The 20028-nt window shown below is 34.9% G+C and overlaps 3 protein-coding genes across 12 annotated transcripts; 1 reads left to right on the top strand and 2 right to left on the bottom strand.

Moving 5' to 3' along the window:
* Positions 1-1162: 1162 nt before the first annotated feature.
* On the bottom strand, positions 1163-6340 carry LOC8288450 (disease resistance protein RPV1). Of its 6 annotated transcripts, none has more exons than XM_048370193.1 (7): positions 6137-6340; positions 5388-5565; positions 5053-5197; positions 3670-4774; positions 3125-3559; positions 2162-3049; positions 1163-2053 (listed from the first exon to the last, which is right to left on the bottom strand). In XM_048370193.1, exons 2-7 carry the CDS (start codon positions 5515-5517, stop codon positions 1445-1447), a joined length of 3312 nt encoding a protein of 1103 aa, XP_048226150.1. In that variant the 5' UTR covers positions 5518-5565; positions 6137-6340; the 3' UTR covers positions 1163-1444. The 6 variants fall into 6 exon arrangements, with proteins under 6 accessions (XP_048226150.1, XP_048226149.1, XP_015570396.2 ...); XM_048370192.1 differs by having other exon boundaries at positions 6005-6340; XM_015714910.3 differs by lacking the exon at positions 6137-6340 and having other exon boundaries at positions 5388-5994.
* Positions 6341-6564: 224 nt separating this feature from the next.
* LOC8288452 (pentatricopeptide repeat-containing protein At2g06000) lies at positions 6565-10399 on the bottom strand. Of its 4 annotated transcripts, XM_048370196.1 has the most exons (3): positions 8277-10399; positions 7500-8130; positions 6565-6980 (listed from the first exon to the last, which is right to left on the bottom strand). In XM_048370196.1, exon 1 carries the CDS (start codon positions 10049-10051, stop codon positions 8396-8398), a length of 1656 nt encoding a protein of 551 aa, XP_048226153.1. In that variant the 5' UTR covers positions 10052-10399; the 3' UTR covers positions 6565-6980; positions 7500-8130; positions 8277-8395. The 4 variants fall into 4 exon arrangements, with proteins under 4 accessions (XP_048226153.1, XP_015570402.2, XP_015570403.2 ...); XM_015714916.2 differs by lacking the exon at positions 7500-8130; XM_015714917.2 differs by lacking the exon at positions 7500-8130 and having other exon boundaries at positions 6565-7054.
* A 4818-nt stretch (positions 10400-15217) lies between these two features.
* On the top strand, positions 15218-19686 carry LOC8288453 (double-stranded RNA-binding protein 2). 2 transcript variants are annotated; one of them, XM_002512230.4, is made up of 4 exons: positions 15218-15585; positions 16640-16887; positions 17125-17344; positions 18256-19686. In XM_002512230.4, the coding sequence occupies exons 2-4, from the start codon at positions 16642-16644 to the stop codon at positions 19494-19496; spliced, it is 1707 nt and encodes a 568-aa protein (XP_002512276.2). In that variant the 5' UTR covers positions 15218-15585; positions 16640-16641; the 3' UTR covers positions 19497-19686. The 2 variants fall into 2 exon arrangements, with proteins under 2 accessions (XP_002512276.2, XP_015570401.2); XM_015714915.3 differs by having other exon boundaries at positions 15218-15448.
* The last annotated feature ends 342 nt before the right edge of the window (positions 19687-20028 follow it).

Below are 20028 nucleotides of genomic sequence, written 5' to 3' on the forward strand. Positions count from 1 at the left end.
TTTCAGTCAAGCAAACTGGCGTAAGACCACTACATCCCCAGGCTTTTCTGGCAATACTGGTGGCCAGAGTAGTGAATTCAATGACTTAAGCAACCATGATTGGCAAAAATCTGGCGGTAATGCATACCAAAATGACAACTTTGATGACTTCTTCAGCAAGCATAGCAGCGCCATGGAGCCATCCAGGGTCGACCAAACCATAATACACGGAATGGTGGATCACCCAATTCTACCTACTTCAAGGAACCTGTCAAACCTTCTCGCACTAGTGCTCCATATTTCCAGCATACAGAGAGACTGTTGGCATCAGGGAATCCACCCCAACGGAGCCAGCCATGATCACCCATGGCAGGTGGGTCAGGCCAAGTCCTAAAACATGGGCCTCACCACCTGACTACATCCTCTCAAAACCAACAAATGATATCAACACAGCCGTAGGGATTATGAAAGAAGCAGCCAAGCCTTCTTTCTCTCCTGCTCCAAACTCCAAACCAACAAATGACATCAGCAGAAGAGCTTTGGAGATTTTGGAAGAAGCTGTCAAGCGCCCTTGTTGTCTTCTGGCCCAAACTCCCGGTTTACTGAACCTGGCTTTACAGAAACCATTGACAGCATAGAAGCTGCATGGAGATATAATTTCAATATTCCATCCAGACCAGCCACAAAAGAAGATAATTGTAAAACAACCAGGAAAACCAGGAACGGAGAGCTTAACCCCCCTTTCCACCTACTCTTTGGTCTTAAGAATGCTGGTTTGTGACAGTATTGATACTTCTAAAAGGAGTTCTATTTGCCCGTAGCTCTCTTTTGATACCGGAGGGAAGCTGCAAGGAAGTATGGTGGAACAAGAGTTTCACATCCAAATCTAGAGAGAACTGGACCAGCAAAATGCTTCCTGAGAAGAATTTTACAGAGTTACTTTTCTTTTATATGTTCTCATATCTGGATGTAGCATTGCTGCTTACTTAAAAAAGTATATATATTTTTCTGATCTTAGTGCTTAAGCAATAATTCCTGTCTTTTTTTATAAGCAATTTCGTTATATTAATAGAAAAGTCCTGCTTTGCTTAATGATTCCTATCTTTCTTTATTACTTCCTTATACATGTCTTATAACTCTGGTTTGATATTCAGTAATCAATAATTCTAATCTGCTAGAAAAGTAAACCAGAAGATATTCTTTCCCTACCGGGGTCATTTTATTCTTTCCACATTTCATTGCTATTGAGTATTGATCCATAGAACTTATGCTCAATTTTCCAGGTTCTTACAGAATGAATTCCTGCAGTAACTTTCAACTAATTTGGCAAAGAGAAGTACCGTTAATACTTAATATACCAAAAGAAATAGAGCGCTTAAACCATGAATTGGATCATAAGTAAACTGCTCGCTTTACATCTCAAACAAATAAATTGGATGTGAAACTGCTAGTCTATAATGTCTGCTTATTGCTCAAATAAATGGCTGTACTCCATTAAATTACCAAAACCATTTTCTGATATTTCTTGATGAATTAAATAATCATAATTGCAAAGGAAAAATGCATCCCTTCCTACCCTGTACATCTCCACATCCACGTTGCTGCAATTTCGGTGCCAGAAAGACGCATTTTCCTCAGTTTCTTCACTATTCAGTTCTGTCTCCTCATTCTCCTGGTCATACACCAGATGGATGCGAATATTTTTTGCCTGATAACCAGTTGACATGACCGCTGAAACATTCAGTTGATCCCCACCTTCCAGCAGATCTTCTAACTTCCAGTGGCTTAACCATAACATACTCTTTTCTGGTTCAGGAATTCCATAAAATATTGGGCTATAGGTCCACTTTAGATCCTTGGTTTTATTCCAGATCTTAATGTAATGATGATCAGTCAATCCATTTCTTACATCATTGCATGTATAAACAATGCATATATTTAAGCCACAGACCTTTCGAACATGAGATGGGGGCATGGTAAAAGATATCAATGGCCCCTCATTTTGAGGGCTGTACCAGCCTGGAACCTCACTTCCAGGAAGAAAAATGCTACATATGCCACATTCATGTAAAACCTGTGCCATCGGAATCATGATTTACCAACTGTATAAAGATAACGAGTTTATGTAAAGAATAATTCAAAGGAAAAATGACTCAGATAAGAAGAGGGTGTCAAAGAGTACCTTAGGAGGAGTGATTCTTGACGTCATCGTCATCACACTAAACATTTCGACTTTAATGGTTTCCACAGGTCCCAAGTTAAACAAACCCAACATATTGGCCATTTCCTTGTCGTGGTTGTTTATTGGTTCTAGCTTGAAGAAGCCTTGAACCTCAACTAATTGTTCGCAGCCGGCAAGGTTCAACCTCAATGATGTCATCAAGTTCGGTAGATTTGCAATTCTTTCTAATGATGTGCAATTTTCTGCATTCAATTCCCTTAAACTCGCTGGAAGTTCAGAAAGTGATTGGAGACTTCTGCAGTTATCCAGTACAAGGGACTCAAGTTTAGTGAGGCCGCTGATGGTTTTGGGTAGGCAAGAAATTGAGTTTCCACTTAAATTTAAGCATTTCAAGGACGAGAGACAACTGAGGTCGACAGTATCATCTGATAGATCGCAATCTGCAAGACTTAGATGATCTAAGGAGCAAGGTAGAAAAGTCAATGCTAAGGAGGAGTCCATGCCTTGCCTCCGTGATAACCATGACCAGAAGGTTAACTGCCGCGATTTCGCTGTATAATGTTTGAAACCATCCATATGAAGCACCTTCAGAGATTCCATTTTTCTAAGTTCACTGGACAGCTTATCTAGTTCTGAGCAACCGGAAAGAATAAGTTTCTCTAGTGATCTCAACAAGACTATTTTTCTTGGAAGCTTCCTGAGCCTTTTGCAATCTTTCAAGTTTAAGAGGACAAGTTTCTCAAGGTTTTCAATAGATTTATGAACCTCAACCAAATTTATGCAACTTTTCAGCTTCAGTCTTTCAAGATTAGGCAGCCCTGAGAGGTCAGGGGTGCTGACAAGACCATAGGAATGGCTAAAATCAAGGATTTTCAATTGTTTAAGACCCTGTTCAAAATCAAATCTAGTCATTTTAATATGGAGACCCAACATCTTAAAGACACAGAGAGAGTAAGATCATACCCTGGCTCCAATCCAAGCATGTTTTAGATTGCTATAACGCATGTCAAGAACCACAAGATTCTCCAAGCATAATTTCAATGGAATAGATTTCACAGGGAACCCATGCCAACACAGCCATATTAAATTTCTAGGAAAATGCTCATATCTTCCATCAAGTTTTACATAATTGAGCTGGAGCAGCTTTAATTGTCGCATCTTTGCAAATGCCTTTGTTTCAAAAACTACTTCATTTGACATGGGAAATGGAGGTATCAGGCCCACCTCTGCTGGTTGCCAGGAGAAGAAGCCAAGACGACTCCGTTTCTCCCTGTATTTGGAAATCAAGTCTTCATAATGTTGCCGTTTTGCACAATTAATACAAGAAATCGAATGCTGCTGCTCTTGCATAATTATTTGCAGATCGAGAGTGAGGCCTCTAATTGCTTCTGTGCCCTGCTTTGAAAATGAGAATGAAAGAATAAGGAGAAGTAAGAAAAAGATAATCAGTATCAGAATGGTAGACTAGCACAGAGACATAAAAATATGCACAACAAGTATTTACATACAATATTTTCTCGCAAGACAGTCAATGTGTCCTCGTGATGCCATAGTCGGCTACGTGATCCTGGATGCTCAGGTGATTCTTGACGAACAATTTCCCTCCCCATGTCTCTAAGCAAAGGATGCATCATTAGTTTGTTGTCCTTGTTGATAGTAACAAGATGTCGATCAATGAGATTCTGAATTCCAACTTTTGCATACAACTCGCAGCCGTCCAGAACTTTAACTACATAATCTTTATCTCTTCCAGTGAAGAAACAAGCTATGTGAAGAAATAAGTTTTTGTATTTATCATCCTGTAAAGAATCATAGCTTATTTGGAGGCTCTTCTGAATTTTGGGATGAGGAATTGCTTTTAACTTCTCTAATTCGCTTTCCCATTCATCTGCCATTTTGTCAGATAGATAAGAACCCAAAACTTCAAGAGCTAATGGAACCCCACAACAGTGCTTTACTACACTCTCCGAATGCTCTTTGTAGCCTTCAATAGGATGATTTTGTCGAAAGGCGTGCCAACTGAAGAGCTGAAGTGACTCGTTATCATCCAGTTCCTTAACTCTGAACTTCTTCTGAGTGTCATGCGGATTAAGAAGACGCTCATGTCTGGTTGTCACAATAATCTTACTTCCCTGAAAAAGCGAATTCCACGTTCCAATAAATGCATTCAATTGGTCCAGTTCATCCACATCGTCAAGAACAATAAGAACTCTTTTGCAGCTTATCACATCTATGACCTTAATGCTTCCTTCATCCACACTATCTATTTTGTTCTCCTTTCCATTTCGAAACTTTTCAACAAGTTGTTTTTGCAAGAAAATCAAACCATTAGGTTCCTTTGAAGCTTTCCTAACATTTGCAAGAAAGCAGCTGCCTTTAAACCTATCTAAATTTAGGTTATAAACAGTCTTGGCTATGGTTGTCTTCCCAACACCACCAATACCATAGATTATTGCTATGCCAGGATCAGTAGACCCATTCTGTAACCACAAGTTAATATCTTTCACACGAGAATCTATTCCAACTAAAAAGGACGGAACATGCATCGATACCGATTCATTCAGCCTGTTCTCAACCAGTTTGACAATATCTTGGATAAATTCTGCCTCATGCCTACAAATCAAAATCAAAACAGAAAACAAAGCATAGAAAGATTGCATCAGTCCATATACTTCATTATTCATCCATCTTTTTTTAAAAAAGAAGTAGAATAAATTGGAAACTCAGTAGAAGGAATTCAATAAATCCATAAATAATGAATCTCCAGAAGTCATCGTCTAATAATTTCTTATTCCAGTTCATATCATTATTCAACTTCCCAAATCTCATCTACTTTAGAAACCATGTTGTTGGATTTTGTACTTTATCAGGAGATCAATTTGGAAAATTACCTCTGTTGCAAGTCCATCCCACTCAAATCTGTAATCTCTCTAAGCACTGCCCTCCATCTCTGCACCTTTTCCATCTCCTCCATCTCTTCATGTATAGCAAATGCTTTTGCGTAACTCCCAGACTGTTCCCAGACTTGGTTAGGATCTGCATCATAAAAAACTGGCATAACAATTAGTCCACCATTTTTCCTTACTTCCATTATTTTTACAAGTTCTTCGAGGCACCATATTGAAGACGCGTAGTCTTTTGAGAACACAACTAAGCATAATTTCGACTGTTGCATTGCCTTTTGAAATTCAGCATCAACAATCTCTCCTCTCCACTCCATAATCACCTCTGAATGTATGAATTCCTGAATGCTCCAAAGCTGCATAAAGGTGATCGCTAAAATTCTTCCCAGTATCATCACCACTAAAGCTTAGGAAGACACGATAGGTATAATCTGATGATCCCGAGGCAGTCATTCAGAAAACTTCTTCACATAAACTTCCAAGAATAGTTCATACTAATCACTGTCAAAAAATAAACCCAAAGAGAAGTATTATGACAAAAAGAAAGAAATCCAATATGACAATCAAAATTCGAGGCCATAACAAGTACTATAATACAGTTTAACACATCCAAACTCTAGTTAGTCTATAAAATTAAAAATGTTTGCCATGATCAATCAGATGTGACTAAAGCATCCAAATTATAATGATTCTGATTGTATTGCACAAGAAACAAAACAAAAGGAAATAATGAGTCTATGACTGAAAACAATGTATAATGATTGCAGAACTGCTTGTCAGTTTGACACCTTTATTTTCCAGTAAAAATAAACTATGGCTAAGGATTTACACAAATGACAATTAGAAACTGTGCTGACAACTAAAACAAAATATAGAATTTTGAACTGTTTGTGAACAATAAATATAGAATTTTAAATTTAAAAAGCATTTCTGCCTTTACCTCTAATCCTCAAATTAAAGTTAGCTAATTTAAGACAGCAGTTGGTTGAAACCCATGAACTGATTATGGAGATAATGAGGCAATAAGAATAAGGATCATATCTTTAGAAAACAAGAATTTAGAGTAATGCACATGTAATCAAAAGCAGAGAGAAAACAGAGCAAATTGGTTTCACAGAAGAGAGCTTCAGTTAAACGCGGCAATAGATTCTCAATTCGAAGAAGAAAGAAAGAAAATGCATTGAATTGGCAGTTGTGAATGTCAACGAAAGGACGCGCTTTTGTTGCTTGCTTGTCGTCTCCTTCTAGAAGCCCCCCTCGCATTTAAGTTATTTATCCCAATTTTCTTTTCTGTTCACTAATAAATATAAATATAGGTACGTCTGTAACAGTTTTTATTTAGATTTTTTAAAATCATAATTTGTAGTAAGAAGAAAGCCTTACGATTAGTAAAAGATCTTGAATCTTAATACCCATTACTAAATTCAGAACACTTAACAAAAGCATCTCCTTTTTGGATGTCAAAATAAATGCTAAAATGGAATTGGAATTATCAGCAACTTGTGAGAACTTCAAAATTTATAGCATCAATAATGATTTTGTTATAAGATCATGAATTATCTACTGTATCTTATTATACATGTCGATATTCTAATACTGCAAATAAAGGGAAGGGATGGAGCAGACACCACCATCTCCTGGGCTATTTGCGACAGACTCGAAGTTCACAAGCAAAAGAATCTCATCAAAGTAACTCTACTCGATGGAGATAACGAAAAATGAGCAGCAGTGAGAACCACAAATTTATTACAATTTAGACAGAAATGTGTCAATGTGAACGCCAAGCAGAGATGCATGTCAACTCCTAATCATCCCCAACTGCCCAATAGTACCATAACCAAGGCTTCTCCTTCCACTCAACATTCAATTTGGAACACTCTTGTGAAACTCCTTTCCCATCAGTCTCTTTTGCTGCCCTGCAGTTGGAACTCGAACAGGTTAGGATACATGGTTAAAGTAGCAATCCCTGAAACCTCAGCACTTCTTGCAGCTGTAACCACTCAAACATTGCCAGAGTTTCAGTACACAAAAACCAGCAGAGACCTTCAAATGATAAAACTGCATATCAGGTGGTGCAAAAGAACTACTAGCAGCATGTCGTTATCAGTGACATGGTTAGGATATAGTAAACTTATGACATGGTTAGGATATAGAAAAAGTTTACCAAAGCGCTTCAGAGATTTAACATTCAAAATCCAAACAGTACCATGGCAGAATGAACATCTATTGAAACCATTCATTCAATTCAATTTCTAGAAGTATATGCATTGGTATTGTAGTCACCAAGTCCATGCTTGGATAAGATGCATCAATTAAATTCTTGGGTTATGTCTATGAGCATTCTCCTAAAAAAGGAAAGAAATTAGAGAACCAACTAACAAATCCTAATGGCAAAATAACAACAAGCTGCTTTATATGTTTAAGAACTCTAGCACCTGCTTGCAAGCATCAAAGAGACGAGATGCCCAGGAATAGTCTTCGTGAAAATGTTGAATTCTCTGGCATCTAGTCTTACATGTTCAACCTGGAAGGACGAAACACCTCTAAAAGTATCTGGGGTTAGTTGCACAAACACTTTCCTGCAGTAACTGAGGAAGTACTGATGTTGCCAATAGCAGGTTGTAAACTGCCACGAACCCTACTAGGTTTCCATTCTGTACTGCGGTGGACACTTCTCAAGCATCTTATGTGGTCTCTAAGTTACTCGAAGCAGAGGAAGGACTTCTTGAAATTTTTTGAGTAATTTGCTCTGAATGACCTTTAAGTTCTCTCGCAGGTTAGTATGACTTCTAACTGTAAAATGGTCTACAGGCTAGTTTGATAATTTTGAATAATGGAACTGCCAGTCTTTCCAACTATAATTATGATTGGCATACAATCTTTCTTTGTTTTCTATTCTTTCTTTCTTGTGCATGGGCGTGTGTATGGTGGTTTTTCTATAAAACACTCTTTTCTTCCTCCCCTTTTGCATATATCCTTCCTACTACATCATTCCCATGAAATCCATGACAACTTTTGAGTAAGAGAAAGTAACCAAGATACACCCATGGTAGACTTGCTATAAATCTGAGAACACAAGTGAAAACTAGATAACTTGAAGAAGGAAGAATACATACAAATTCAGCAGTATCAGCACCAGTTTTGAGTATGCTAAGCTAAATTGCAAAATTGATATTATCTCCCTAAAATTTGAAAAAGAACAATGTAATTACCGTTGAAACTGTCTGGTATTTGTGCTCTAATTTGGAGGTGTATGTGATAGCAGGACCTTGCTTAATTGAATGGTCCAACAAGCCTAATCTGATAGTGTGACAACCCGTCTGACCCTCTCTCAAGCAGCTACTGAAATGTCTGTCTTCACTCTCATAGGAAACGTTTTTCTAAGAGATGAAAAACTCAAGTTGAGGTCCTCTGATGCCGTTTGCACAATGTGAAATGCTTCACTAGGCTTTCCAGCCTTGAGAAGGCAAGCTACCAATGAACTAATAGTAATGTTATCTGGGGCACAACCAATTGCCAGCATCTTCTTGAAAATATCAAGTGCTTCAACCATTCTGCCTTTCATACAATGCCCAATAATAAGGATAGTGAATGTCACTTTATCAGGCCTGCATCTCTTTTCCTCCATTTCCGTCACAATCACATTTGCCTCATCCACATTCCCAGCCTTGCAAAACCCATCTATTACAGGGTTATATATAAAAGGTTTCGGAAAGACATCACTGCACTTCAATTGCCTCAAAAGATCACGAGCTTCATGAATTCTATTATCCTTGCAGAGAGCATTAATAATAACTGAGTAAGTATAAATATTTGGAGATACATTTCTTGCTTTCATCACATCCCAAACCTTTAAACCCAGACGAATATCTCCTGTTCTACAATAACCATCAATCAAGGATGTGAAGGTTACTACATCAGGTATGCAACTATAAGAGGCCATCTTTTCGTGCATTGCTTCTGCTGCAACCATGTTGCCAATCTTGCCAAAGCCATCAATAAGAACATTAAAAGTGACTACAGTGGGCTCAATCCCAGACCTAATCATCTCCTCAAAAAGGACAGAGGCGGCCTCCAGCTTACCCAACTTACGAAACCCAGATATAATAGATGTATAGGTCATAACATCTGGTGAACAATCATTTCTAGACTGAACTTCCTTCAATAAGTCACATGCTCTATCTAACTCGTTAGCCTTACACAATCCACTTATAAGAGTGTTATATGTAACAACATCAGGCAAACAACCAAAACTTTGCATAGCATTAAATAGTTCAAAACCCTTCTCAACTTCCCCTACTCTGCAAAGACCTCGGATAAGAATATTGAAGGTCCAAGTATTCGGACGAGAATGGAATGCCAAATTCTCTTTAAACAAGAAGATAGCTTCATGTACCTTACCCCCTTTGACCAACTCATTCAACAAATAATTATACACAAAAGAACTAATCCTAGCCTCCTCACCTTGAACTTCAATAATCAATTTCTTAGCAAGATCAAACTTCCCCGCTTGTGCAAATGAAGTTACCAAAAATCCTAGAACTCTACTATCAATCAAATGCCCATCACTCCTCATATAACCAATCACCATTTCAACCAAATCATGAAGACCCATTTGACATAAAGACCTAATAAGTAATTCGTAAGTTGAAAAACAATGAATAAGACTGAAATTCAATCTACAAAATTCCATGAACTTCAAACCCACTTGTGGGTTGTTATTTAGCCTCTTAATTACCTCAAATGCAACCAAGGGATCATTCAACTTCTCAGATAAATATCCTAAAGAAGTAGCATCAGAACAATGTGAACGAACAAAAAGGATAGCTATAACTTTAACAAACCAAGCTTCTTGATTCTTTACTATTACCTCTTTATCACTAAATGGGTGAAATCCTCCTCCTTTAGTGTAATCATGAAAATGGGCCATGATTATTGTGGAGGCTCGAGCCCTAAGAGGTCGCGGTTTTAATAATAAAAGGGTCATCGGCAAACCCACGCCATCGCTGAACTCTATAGCAACGACTCGTTCATGAGGATGGCCAGGTGGTTTACTGGGTCACTAGATTTCGCGGGTTTTAAGCTAATGTTTTCAAATTTATGGATCTTGTAATGTTCAAGTACAAAACACCGGAACTTTTCATCCGGTGCCACCGGTATAAACCTCGAAGTGTGTAGGGTTAAGGTCTGAGACTGTCGACAACTTTTCCCAGTAAAATTCCAGCTGATGAAAGAGGAAGGGTTACGTTTAGTGGAAGTCCGCCCAAGGAAGCGAGGTCATGATGTGCGAGTTGAGAGAGAGGGTGGCGAAGAGGATCCAGTGGAATGGGTTAATATGGTAATTGGGCTAATATTTGGCCCATTAACAAACAGAAACAAAGCTAGTATAGCCTTTCATTTTTCTTTGAAGAAATTCCGCGGACTACTTTTCTTCAAAAAAGAAAATTTATTCTCTACGATTTTTAGAAAACGTTTTATACAGTTTTTTTCAATATTTCATAAAAAAAATATTAAGAATATAAATAATACCAAAGAATATTACTTTTAGATTATATTATTAAAATTTTATTTTTATTTTATATATTTTTATTTTTAAAAATTTTCGTCACAAAAATATTAAAAATATATTTAAAAATAATAAAAATTTATTATATTAATTAATATTATTATAAGTTCTCCTTTCTAGAATTTTTTAGAAAAAATATTAAAAATATATCTATAAAATATTAAAATTATATTAATTTATATTATTTAAAATCAGCTAAACAGAGTAATACTTTATATTTTTCATTTAATATTATAAATCAAAAAATAATATTTTTTAAAAAGCTGTACTGTAATATATAAAAGTATATTAAAATAAAATTTAAAATATATAAAATATATTTAAAATAAAATTATTGAATTATTAAATAATAATATAAAAATTATCAAAAAAATTATATAACTAAAATTTTGTTAAAAAAATTCATTTCACCGTAAATTTTACATATCATTTCCCTTGCTTTTGTAAAAAATTCATTTTTTTTTTCTTTTTCAATTAGGACGCGTTTGGTTGCGCTATATATTTTTGGTTAGGACTTTTTTTTTTTATTACACAAGATAGATCTTCACTTTTGGCTCATAAACTGGTTTTACACTATAAGCAGTAGGATGCAATCCTTTACAATGCTTATAATATGGACCGGCCTATAATTCTATATAGACCGACTATAATTCTATATGAACCGGAGTCTATAAGTAGTATATATGCATGGAAAAGGAGAAAGTGTAACGACTCTTTATATGTATAGAAAATTTTTATTCATGTTTTTTTTGTTTTTTTTTTTAAATTGTACCATTCTAATTTTTAAAATTAGAATAAAATAAATTATAAGAATTAATATTATATTAAAATTATATATTTAATAAATATTTTATATATTTAATAAATATTTTATATATTTATAATAACTAGTCATTTATTTACGTATTATATGACAGTTATAATTATTTTATTGCTACTATTTGAAATTCTTTTATTTGATATGTATATTTATTTTTGACACGTGAAATTTTTATATTTTTGATTGTAATAAAATGAATTTAGAATTAATATTATATTAAAAATAATATGTTAAATATATCTTTTATATCTTTATGAAAGCTAATTGTTTACCCGCATGTTGTACGTCGTAATTATTTTAATTATAAATAATAATATAATTAAATTTATATATAAAATTAAATAAATTTTTATATTTTATAATTAATTAAAATATTTAAAAATAATAATAAATTAAATATTTTTACATCTTTATTAGTTTTTTATATTTTAAGATTTTATCAATATGAAAATATAAAAATTATAAATAAATTAATAGAAAAATATAAAATTATACATAACTTGAATTCTACGAGTCAATCCTAAGAGTCAATCCTAAGTACACATATCAAAATTAAAAATCATATGTATTAAAATATAGTAACGCATGTCAAAATATTTTTATTAAATTATATACATATTAATGTTTTTTGCTCATTTATTTGTACTAAAATGTTCATTTTTATATGTATAATATCTATTAGATGTAATATTCTATAATAATTAATTTTCTTTATATTTAAATATTCATTATTTATGAACTTAATATTCATTACGGCTAATGTTTATATTCATTTCGTTTAATGTATTATTCATCAATATTAAATTTAATGTTCATTATCTATATATATAATGTTCATCAATATTCTCAAATAAAAATATTAACTATTTATGAAAGTCTTTATTGTATTTGTGATTGATATTAAAAATATTTTATAATTGATATAAACATTCATCATTTATAGGCATAACATTCATTAGTTTGTCAATGGATATTTGTCATTGATGAAAATCATATCCGCTAGTTGATTTATATGTATATATATTATATAGATATAAAATAAATCGTCCTTACATAATTAGTAAATAAAAGAATATCATACTAAAGTTATACTATAAATATTTATATTATGGTATATATATATTTTCAATAAAATTAAGTTAACAAATAATGAACATTTAACATTTTTAATAAAATTAAATTAACAAATAATGAATATAAATTTTCTTTTTTAAATTGCGTTACTGTCTGACACACGTGTAAAATTTAAAACACAGATTTTTGTACGAGTAAAAGGATGCCGACTAGATCCCTAGATTCATAAAGCTACGTGGACAAAGATTCATCTTATAACATTTGCCAATGGCGTGAAATTAGAAGTTGAGGGTATTAGTAATGTGAAAGTGAAGATGGATGATGGTGTGTAAGGACGTCTGTTGATGTGAGATATGTGCCAAAATTTATGAGTAATGTAATTTCTGTGATCAGTTTGGTTTCCTTATGCTATAGTTGCACTGTGGGAAATGGAGTCATGGAAGTTAGAGAAGGTGCTGCTGTGATAATGAAAGGGGAGAGAACTAAAATAAATTTGTACAAGTTGAAAGGTAGTCCAGTTGTTACCAGGTATGCATTGTGATTCTCAGGCTGGAACAAGAAGCAGAATTCAGCAAGCACCTGCTAAGAAAGTGACAGTAGAAGAAGGGTGTTGCATGAAGAGACTTAGCAGGCTTGGCAGAACATGGATTTATGTGAGGTTGTTAGTAGTAGTTTACCTTTTATCTTTCAGTTTTTTGTTTAGAGTGTGAAAATCTGGTAAGTGGTATGCCACTTACCGCTAGGAAAATTTCTGGTCAAGCTAATTTTTGTTAGTTACAGATATATATTGGAGGTCTTAATTTTCCATATTTTCTCCCCAATTTCCCAGTAACCCCAATTGATTCATGTCATTCAATTGGCACCTCTTGAAAGCAAATGGCACTCCAACTGCTTCTTTAGGCGTCTCCATCCTGCATTCTACGGATATTTAATTTATGTGATTTGTAGAGAACATTCATCGTAAATCCAATCATGAATTTGTAACTGGATATATATTCTTCCTTTTTCTCTTTTCCTGGTAGACAACAGGGATCACCTCTGCCCTTGTACCTGTATTCAGAGAGCGGAAACATCTCTGAACGTCTCATGTGATGTAAAGTATTCCTGTGGACCTGTGCTGTCCCTAGTCATTTGCATGCTCATCCTTGCTCATATGCCTGCTAAAACCAACGGCTTTAGCATGAAGCTCATACCAAGAAACATTATAAATTCAAGTCTTTTCTCCAAAAGAACCTTCTGCAGAAAAAATGCATCGTGGAACAGTCAAACTCTTAACTGTGATCCATAAGTATTTCAAATCACACACAAGAAGCAGCAAACTATGATTACGATGCATCAGAATCACCAATAGTTGCACAGTTATACAATCTTTGTGTGATAAAGGTATCGATTGGCTTGATGCCATACTGACCCTGTTGGATGTAGAATTCGTTTTCCACTAAAAGGAGGATGCTTTGAACATGATAGAACCATGGCCTTTTTGAGTCTCTACCTGCGTGCTTCCATCTTGTGTCCCCAAATGATGTAATGAAGGCAATGTTTGCTAGTGCCTACTAAGATCATTCAGTTTTTAGCAAGCAAATTACCATTTGATGTTAAAGCATCAAAACTGTCATTTTTCTTTAGTGGTGGATAATAGTCGTGATAAAGCACAGGTCTTCAATGTTGTAAAAGCACAGGTCTTCAAGACTTGCTCTTATGAAATAAAATTGTTGGTCTATCAACTATTCTGCAACTACATTCTAATGTTGAGCTACTACTGATTTTTCCAGTGTGAATTTTTACATCCAAGAAGAAAAGAAAAAAGAAAGAAAGAGAGTAATAATGTACAGGGTTGTTTAATCTTATCTTAGATATCAGGATACATACAGGCATAGGCCATTGTCGTTTTTATGTTTTACTGATAGCAGAGACTGTCATTTTCGAAACACATGCTACTTGTCTTTAGCTGTGCAAGCAGACAGCCAACCCTGGCCTGCAATAATCAAACTGTTCATCCACATGCTCAAAACTTGGACTCTGAATTCCTCAGTTCCAACTCCCATCTTCAACATCTCTAGCTATAGCAATTTTCTCTTTTTTTTTTTCTTTTTGATTATTGTCTCATAATAAACTGTTAATTTTATTTATTACATAACATTTCAATTAGTAAAACATAAGATTTTTAACGTCTATGTATTTTGTTATTTGTTAGCTAAGATTATTTCCAATTTATTATTAGAGAGTGGTTAAAGGGTGTGACTTTCATTTTGACATTTCAATCCAACCATTAGAACAAAGAGTGTGAGTCTATAAAATAGGGAAGGCCTATCTAAATAACACAGTAGCAGAAATTTCATTGCTATTTTATTCATTGATTTGTTAATAATAATAATAATAAATAAATAAAAATAATTTTTTAAAAATTTATTATATAACCGGTAAATTTTATTGGTGCGATAGCGTGTAGGATGGATTTCTATTAATTTATTTTATTATATGGAGTTTGGTAATATGACTATTGAAATGAATACAATTGTACTTAATAAATAACAATTTAGTTTTCGTATCTAAATATATTTATAGTGAGATTAATTGCCACTTTGCTTGCAAAACTAGTTAAGTGTTTCCCTATAATTATGCGTTGAAAAGTAGAACGACACCGTTAGGAAAGGAAGAAGCTCCGCTAGATAACAATAGCAGCAATTTGGCTTGGAAGTAAAACGCCACCCACTCTTCTCTACAATTTGTAAATTTCGCATTTGTCACTTTGTGTCAGCACTTTCACAAAGCGCTTCCTCTCTCTCTAAAAATGGCATGAAAATCCATTTCACATTTGCTGCTCATTTCACTATTTACAATATTCTCTATCACACACTTTCTATATAACTTTTGCCTTCACTTTCTCGAGAAAATCTAAGCAAAACATCATAAATACAAGATAGGTGAGAGTCCTTTTCGTATTGGGTTTTTCACTGAGATCATTCTGCATTTGTTTGTTCTTGGGTTTGGATTCGATATTTTCATTCTGGGTTTCGTGTCATTTCATTGTCGGATTACAACCTATGTGGTTACTGCATAGGTATGAAATATTTATGTAATCCATTGTGTACTGGTTTCTTAAATGGTTTAATTGATGTGGGTTTTGGATTGTTGATACATGGATTTTGTGCATCTTTGCTCTGTTTGTGTTTAAATTGAGTAAATGAGTGAGCTTTCAGTTGCTTGAAGATGTTTTTTTTTTTTTTCCTACACTTTCTTGGCGTTAAGGGTTAAGAGAACTTGATATTACTGTGTTAATTGATTTCTTTTGATGAATTTCTGTGTTAATGCTAAGTAAAGACGTAATCAGTGCGCCTGTTAATGTCTAAGGTATTCAATTATTAACTTTCCCATTTTGAAAATCTGGAGTTACCTCTCTGTTAGTGGTAATATCTTAGTCCTGATTATTAGCTAATGTAAGACTCCATAATCTATCAACCAACAAGAATGGGTTATCATGATGTGTAATTTTCGCTAGTCCAGATTTTAGATTTATCATTATAAAACCAATAACACCATGTTAGTGAATCAGAGAAATTATACATTTCAATAAAGTATCAAGCGACGGTATTATTTCTTCCTTCTTGACCTGGACTGGTAATTAAGAGTACTGATTAACGTGCTAAACCAGTGATAGAATAGCAACGGTACACAATTTGCTGCCATAAAAGCATATTGGTTGTAGTTTTAGCAATTTACCAGTTTTAGCGTTTGAATTTCAACTGACCATTTTATCAGTGTTTTTTTTCTTTTACATTACTCCGAGGAACATTTACACAAGCAAAAGTTTGCATTTTGCTAAGTTTAATATGCTTTATAGCAAACTGATTTACCTTCTTACTTTTTGTACAAAATGTTAAACATGTTACGTCCTCCTACTTGCTTGGAATTTATGTAAGAAATTGAGGTGGCAGTACTGCAAAAAGTATTGCCTTTTATTTCAGTTTTAGTGGGAAATTTGCTAGTATGTTTTTGTCATTGTCGCTTTGCATGTTGAGAAGGTAACAGATGCAAAGCTCTTTCTTCCTATGGCGTAAGAGTAGGCAACTTTTGTTTTTCATTTTCTCACAGTATGTTCAACGTTGTCTGTATAGATATGTATAAAAACCAACTGCAAGAGTTGGCTCAAAGAAGCTGCTTCAACTTGCCATCTTATTCATGTATAAGGGAAGGACCAGATCATGCCCCTCGGTTCAAAGCCACTGTCAATTTCAATGGTGAAACTTTTGAAAGCCCTGCCTTTTGCTCTACTTTGAGGCAGGCAGAACATGCAGCTGCTGAGGTAGCACTGAACACACTTGCAAGCAGAGGCCCCTCCAGAGCATTAGCTGCTAGAGTACTGGTGAGCATTTGATTATTATATATTCATGTTCTTCTTTCAGATTTAGAAAAAGAATTCTTTTCTAGCTCAACATTAGGATGCTTTTTGCATACATCTCATTGGTGCTAATTAATTTTTTGGCTCCTGTTTTTTAATTGACTTGATACCCTGCTTACTATTTTGAAAAAAAAGTCATTTCACGACTCATTTTCAATGTATTTGCATATAATGTGTTTTTTCTGCCGTTATACTGTGCAGGATGAAACTGGAGTCTATAAGAACTTGCTCCAAGAGACTGCCCACAGAGCTGGCTTAAAGCTTCCAGTGTACACCACTGTTCGTTCAGGTCCTGGGCATGTTCCTGTTTTCTCTTGCACAGTTGAACTTGCAGGAATGAGCTTTACTGGGGAGCCAGCTAGGACCAAGAAACAAGCTCAGAAGAATGCTGCAATGGCTGCCTGGTCTGCCCTAAAGAGATGTAAGTGTTTCATCCTTTTTATTAGATTCCGTACTCTTATGCTGGCTAGCACATAATTCAGTTTCCCAACCGCTTGATCTCAAGGAGGAAAAGATCCTTCCCCAAGCGAATACAATAGTAAGCCATAGGTTCAGCCTTTACTTCATTGGTTTCTTTCCTGAACAGTGAAATTTTTTTGTGATTAATATATTAGTTATAATATCCAGAAAGTGGGTAAGCAACCATTAGCATTTGCATGTTTGTGTATGTGTTTGTGTCAGATAGAGAGAGATAAGGAGATGTTCAGCAGTAAGTCCAAAAATTCTGACTTTTAGTAGTGACTTTGTCTTAGGTGGTGGAAATATACTCTGAGCTGCCTTGTTGCAACTACTACCCATAACAAATTCCCTTGAACATTGTGTGTCCTGCCATTGTTTGGAAAAGCTTCATGAGGATTTTGATGCATTTTTCTCCCTCATCAATTTCTTTTTTTCTCCTTCTATGAATGCATAAATTGGTTGTGAATGAAAACTGAATCAGTTCTTTAAGTTGTATGTTGATATTAAATAGGCCTTTGACCATTGGGTTGAATTTGGGTACCAGTATCCCTGGTTCTCTACTTTTACTGGTTTGTAAAGTTTAAAGCTAAAAGACTCTATAGGTGATCAAATTGATGGAACTGTCTTATTTTTTCCATATAATTTCCACCCAGCAAGCATTCTGTCATTTCGATAACTAAATATTCAAATGAACCATCTGATACATAGATAATCATCATTTTCATCTTTTCACTTCCAGTTAACCTCAAACTGTTTCATCTTTTCACTTTCACCCAGTTTTCTTGGAAAATGTATGTTCATGCATTTGCAGTCTTCTGCTTTTATCAGTTGTTTATAGTCGAGTTATTTAAATATTCTATTATGTCTTTGTAGTGGTTCAACATGGCTCATCATCTTCCAGTTCATTATCTTCTTCTCTGGTGGAAAATAGAAAGGGCAGTGAGGAGCAAGAACAAGTTGTAATTGCTCGTTTTCTTGCATCTGTACAACCTTCAGAATTGAAGATTAACAAGCAAAATGATTGCCAAACGGGACATGAGAGATTTATCCCTGTCTGCAAGGACTTGACCCCTCCGACACCAAGCCTCTATCCTATGCAGAGCCAAAACTGGGCATATCCTAGTTTTTCCCCTGAAATAGCCATATATCAAATGTGGCAGCAAGAACAATTGCTGCAGTTGCACAACCGTCTGTTGACGCTTCAAGTTCCACCAGCCCCTCCTCCCGCTCCTCCAATGCTTCCATATATGCAGTCTGTACTGCCCCCAAATTCCCATATATTTTTTCCTTTAAGGAAGCAAGAAACTGTACCTGTTGGCCCCAGAATTACAATTGCATCCTCAGGACCATTACTATGCCTCTCAGATAATGTGGACTCTGATTCAGTCAGGGGCAAGTCCGCCGTTACCATTCAGGAGATAAATGAGGAGAAACCAGAAGATTTATCTGACTGCTCACCATCAATAATTTCAGATCCCCCTGTTCTCGGCAACTTAAGCGCTGAAGCAAGATTTAAGGAGAGTCACGATGATGACAAAAATAATGCAGTGGAGAGCAAAGTTGAAAATGTTCGACTAGCAGAGAACCCAAGTGGGCAGTCTTCCCATAGGAACACAGATTCAGGATACTCACAAGTAGACTTCCGGGTGCAGAGTCCAGGTGTTTTTGTCTCTTGCCATGCTTCTTCACAATTTTCTCCAAGACAAAGTTCAACAAGTTGTAGACCACCACCTACTGTGATGATTAGAAATGTGGGTCCTAGACCTTTGCCTGCAGCACCTCCTGTACGAATCAGAACAATGGGTCCTGTTTCTTCAGTGCCCAGACCACATGATTTAGCAGCACAAATTCCTGGTCCATCAAGAATGAGAACAGGAGCTCCTTCATATTCAGCCAGACCCCAGCCTCAGAGAATGGACTTTGTGGGGATGCACCCACGTTTCATGGCACCAGCCGTTCGAATAAGGTCAGTTGTACCAGTCTGTTCAGCTCCACCACCAGCACGGAAAATGCCAACTGCGGGACAAGAAGGAGCATTACTTAACAAACAGAAGAACGGTTCAGTACCTGAAGATATCTCAACAACTTCAGAGTTTTCCAAGCTTAGAATATGAGCATAAACATTGGAGAATTCATCCTATTTTTTGCTTCTCTTTTCCGTATTTGATTAATCTTTCTTTTTCTTAAAAAAAAAAAATCAGATACTCGGTTAGTATATTTTAAAATTATATTTATGGTGGTGTTTATGCACCCATGATGCTTTATGAATGTAATCATATATAAAGGAGCTGTTATAGTTTTTTATATTGTAGATATATCACATTTGGAAGTCATATTCTTTAAGCTTAATTAGGATTTGATTCTCTTCACCCAATTTTGTTTTAAAAAACAATGTTTCTTGGAAGAAGTGAATTAATACTTTTTCTCAAAATAAATTCGAAAAAAATTGTTAACAAAATGTTAAATTAAATTTTTTTGATATCCAACAATAAAGCACGTGGATATAATTATTTTAATTTAAAAAATTAAAATACAATTCACGCTAATTAAAATGCATGAATATACATATAAATATTATTTAAAAAATAAAATACATAATCATTCAAATTTAAAAAACATAATAATATAAATCTATATATTTTATAT

Source organism: Ricinus communis, chromosome 10 (assembly GCF_019578655.1).
Source record: "Ricinus communis isolate WT05 ecotype wild-type chromosome 10, ASM1957865v1, whole genome shotgun sequence".
NCBI classification, from domain to species: Eukaryota; Viridiplantae; Streptophyta; class Magnoliopsida; order Malpighiales; family Euphorbiaceae; genus Ricinus; species Ricinus communis.

Coding starts and splice junctions, on each gene's coding strand:
- LOC8288450 (XM_015714907.3), bottom strand. CDS start 5,336: ATGCAACAGTCGAAATTATGCTTAGTTGTGTTCTCAAAAGACTACGCG. Junction 4,775..5,052: donor GGGATGGACTTGCAACAGAG/GTAATTTTCCAA, acceptor TTTGATTTGTAG/GCATGAGGCAGAATTTATCC. Junction 3,050..3,124: donor ATGCTTGGATTGGAGCCAGG/GTATGATCTTAC, acceptor GATTTTGAACAG/GGTCTTAAACAATTGAAAAT.
- LOC8288452 (XM_015714916.2), bottom strand. CDS start 10,051: ATGACCCTTTTATTATTAAAACCGCGACCTCTTAGGGCTCGAGCCTCC.
- LOC8288453 (XM_002512230.4), top strand. CDS start 16,642: ATGTATAAAAACCAACTGCAAGAGTTGGCTCAAAGAAGCTGCTTCAAC. Junction 16,888..17,124: donor CATTAGCTGCTAGAGTACTG/GTGAGCATTTGA, acceptor TATACTGTGCAG/GATGAAACTGGAGTCTATAA. Junction 17,345..18,255: donor CTGGTCTGCCCTAAAGAGAT/GTAAGTGTTTCA, acceptor ATGTCTTTGTAG/TGGTTCAACATGGCTCATCA.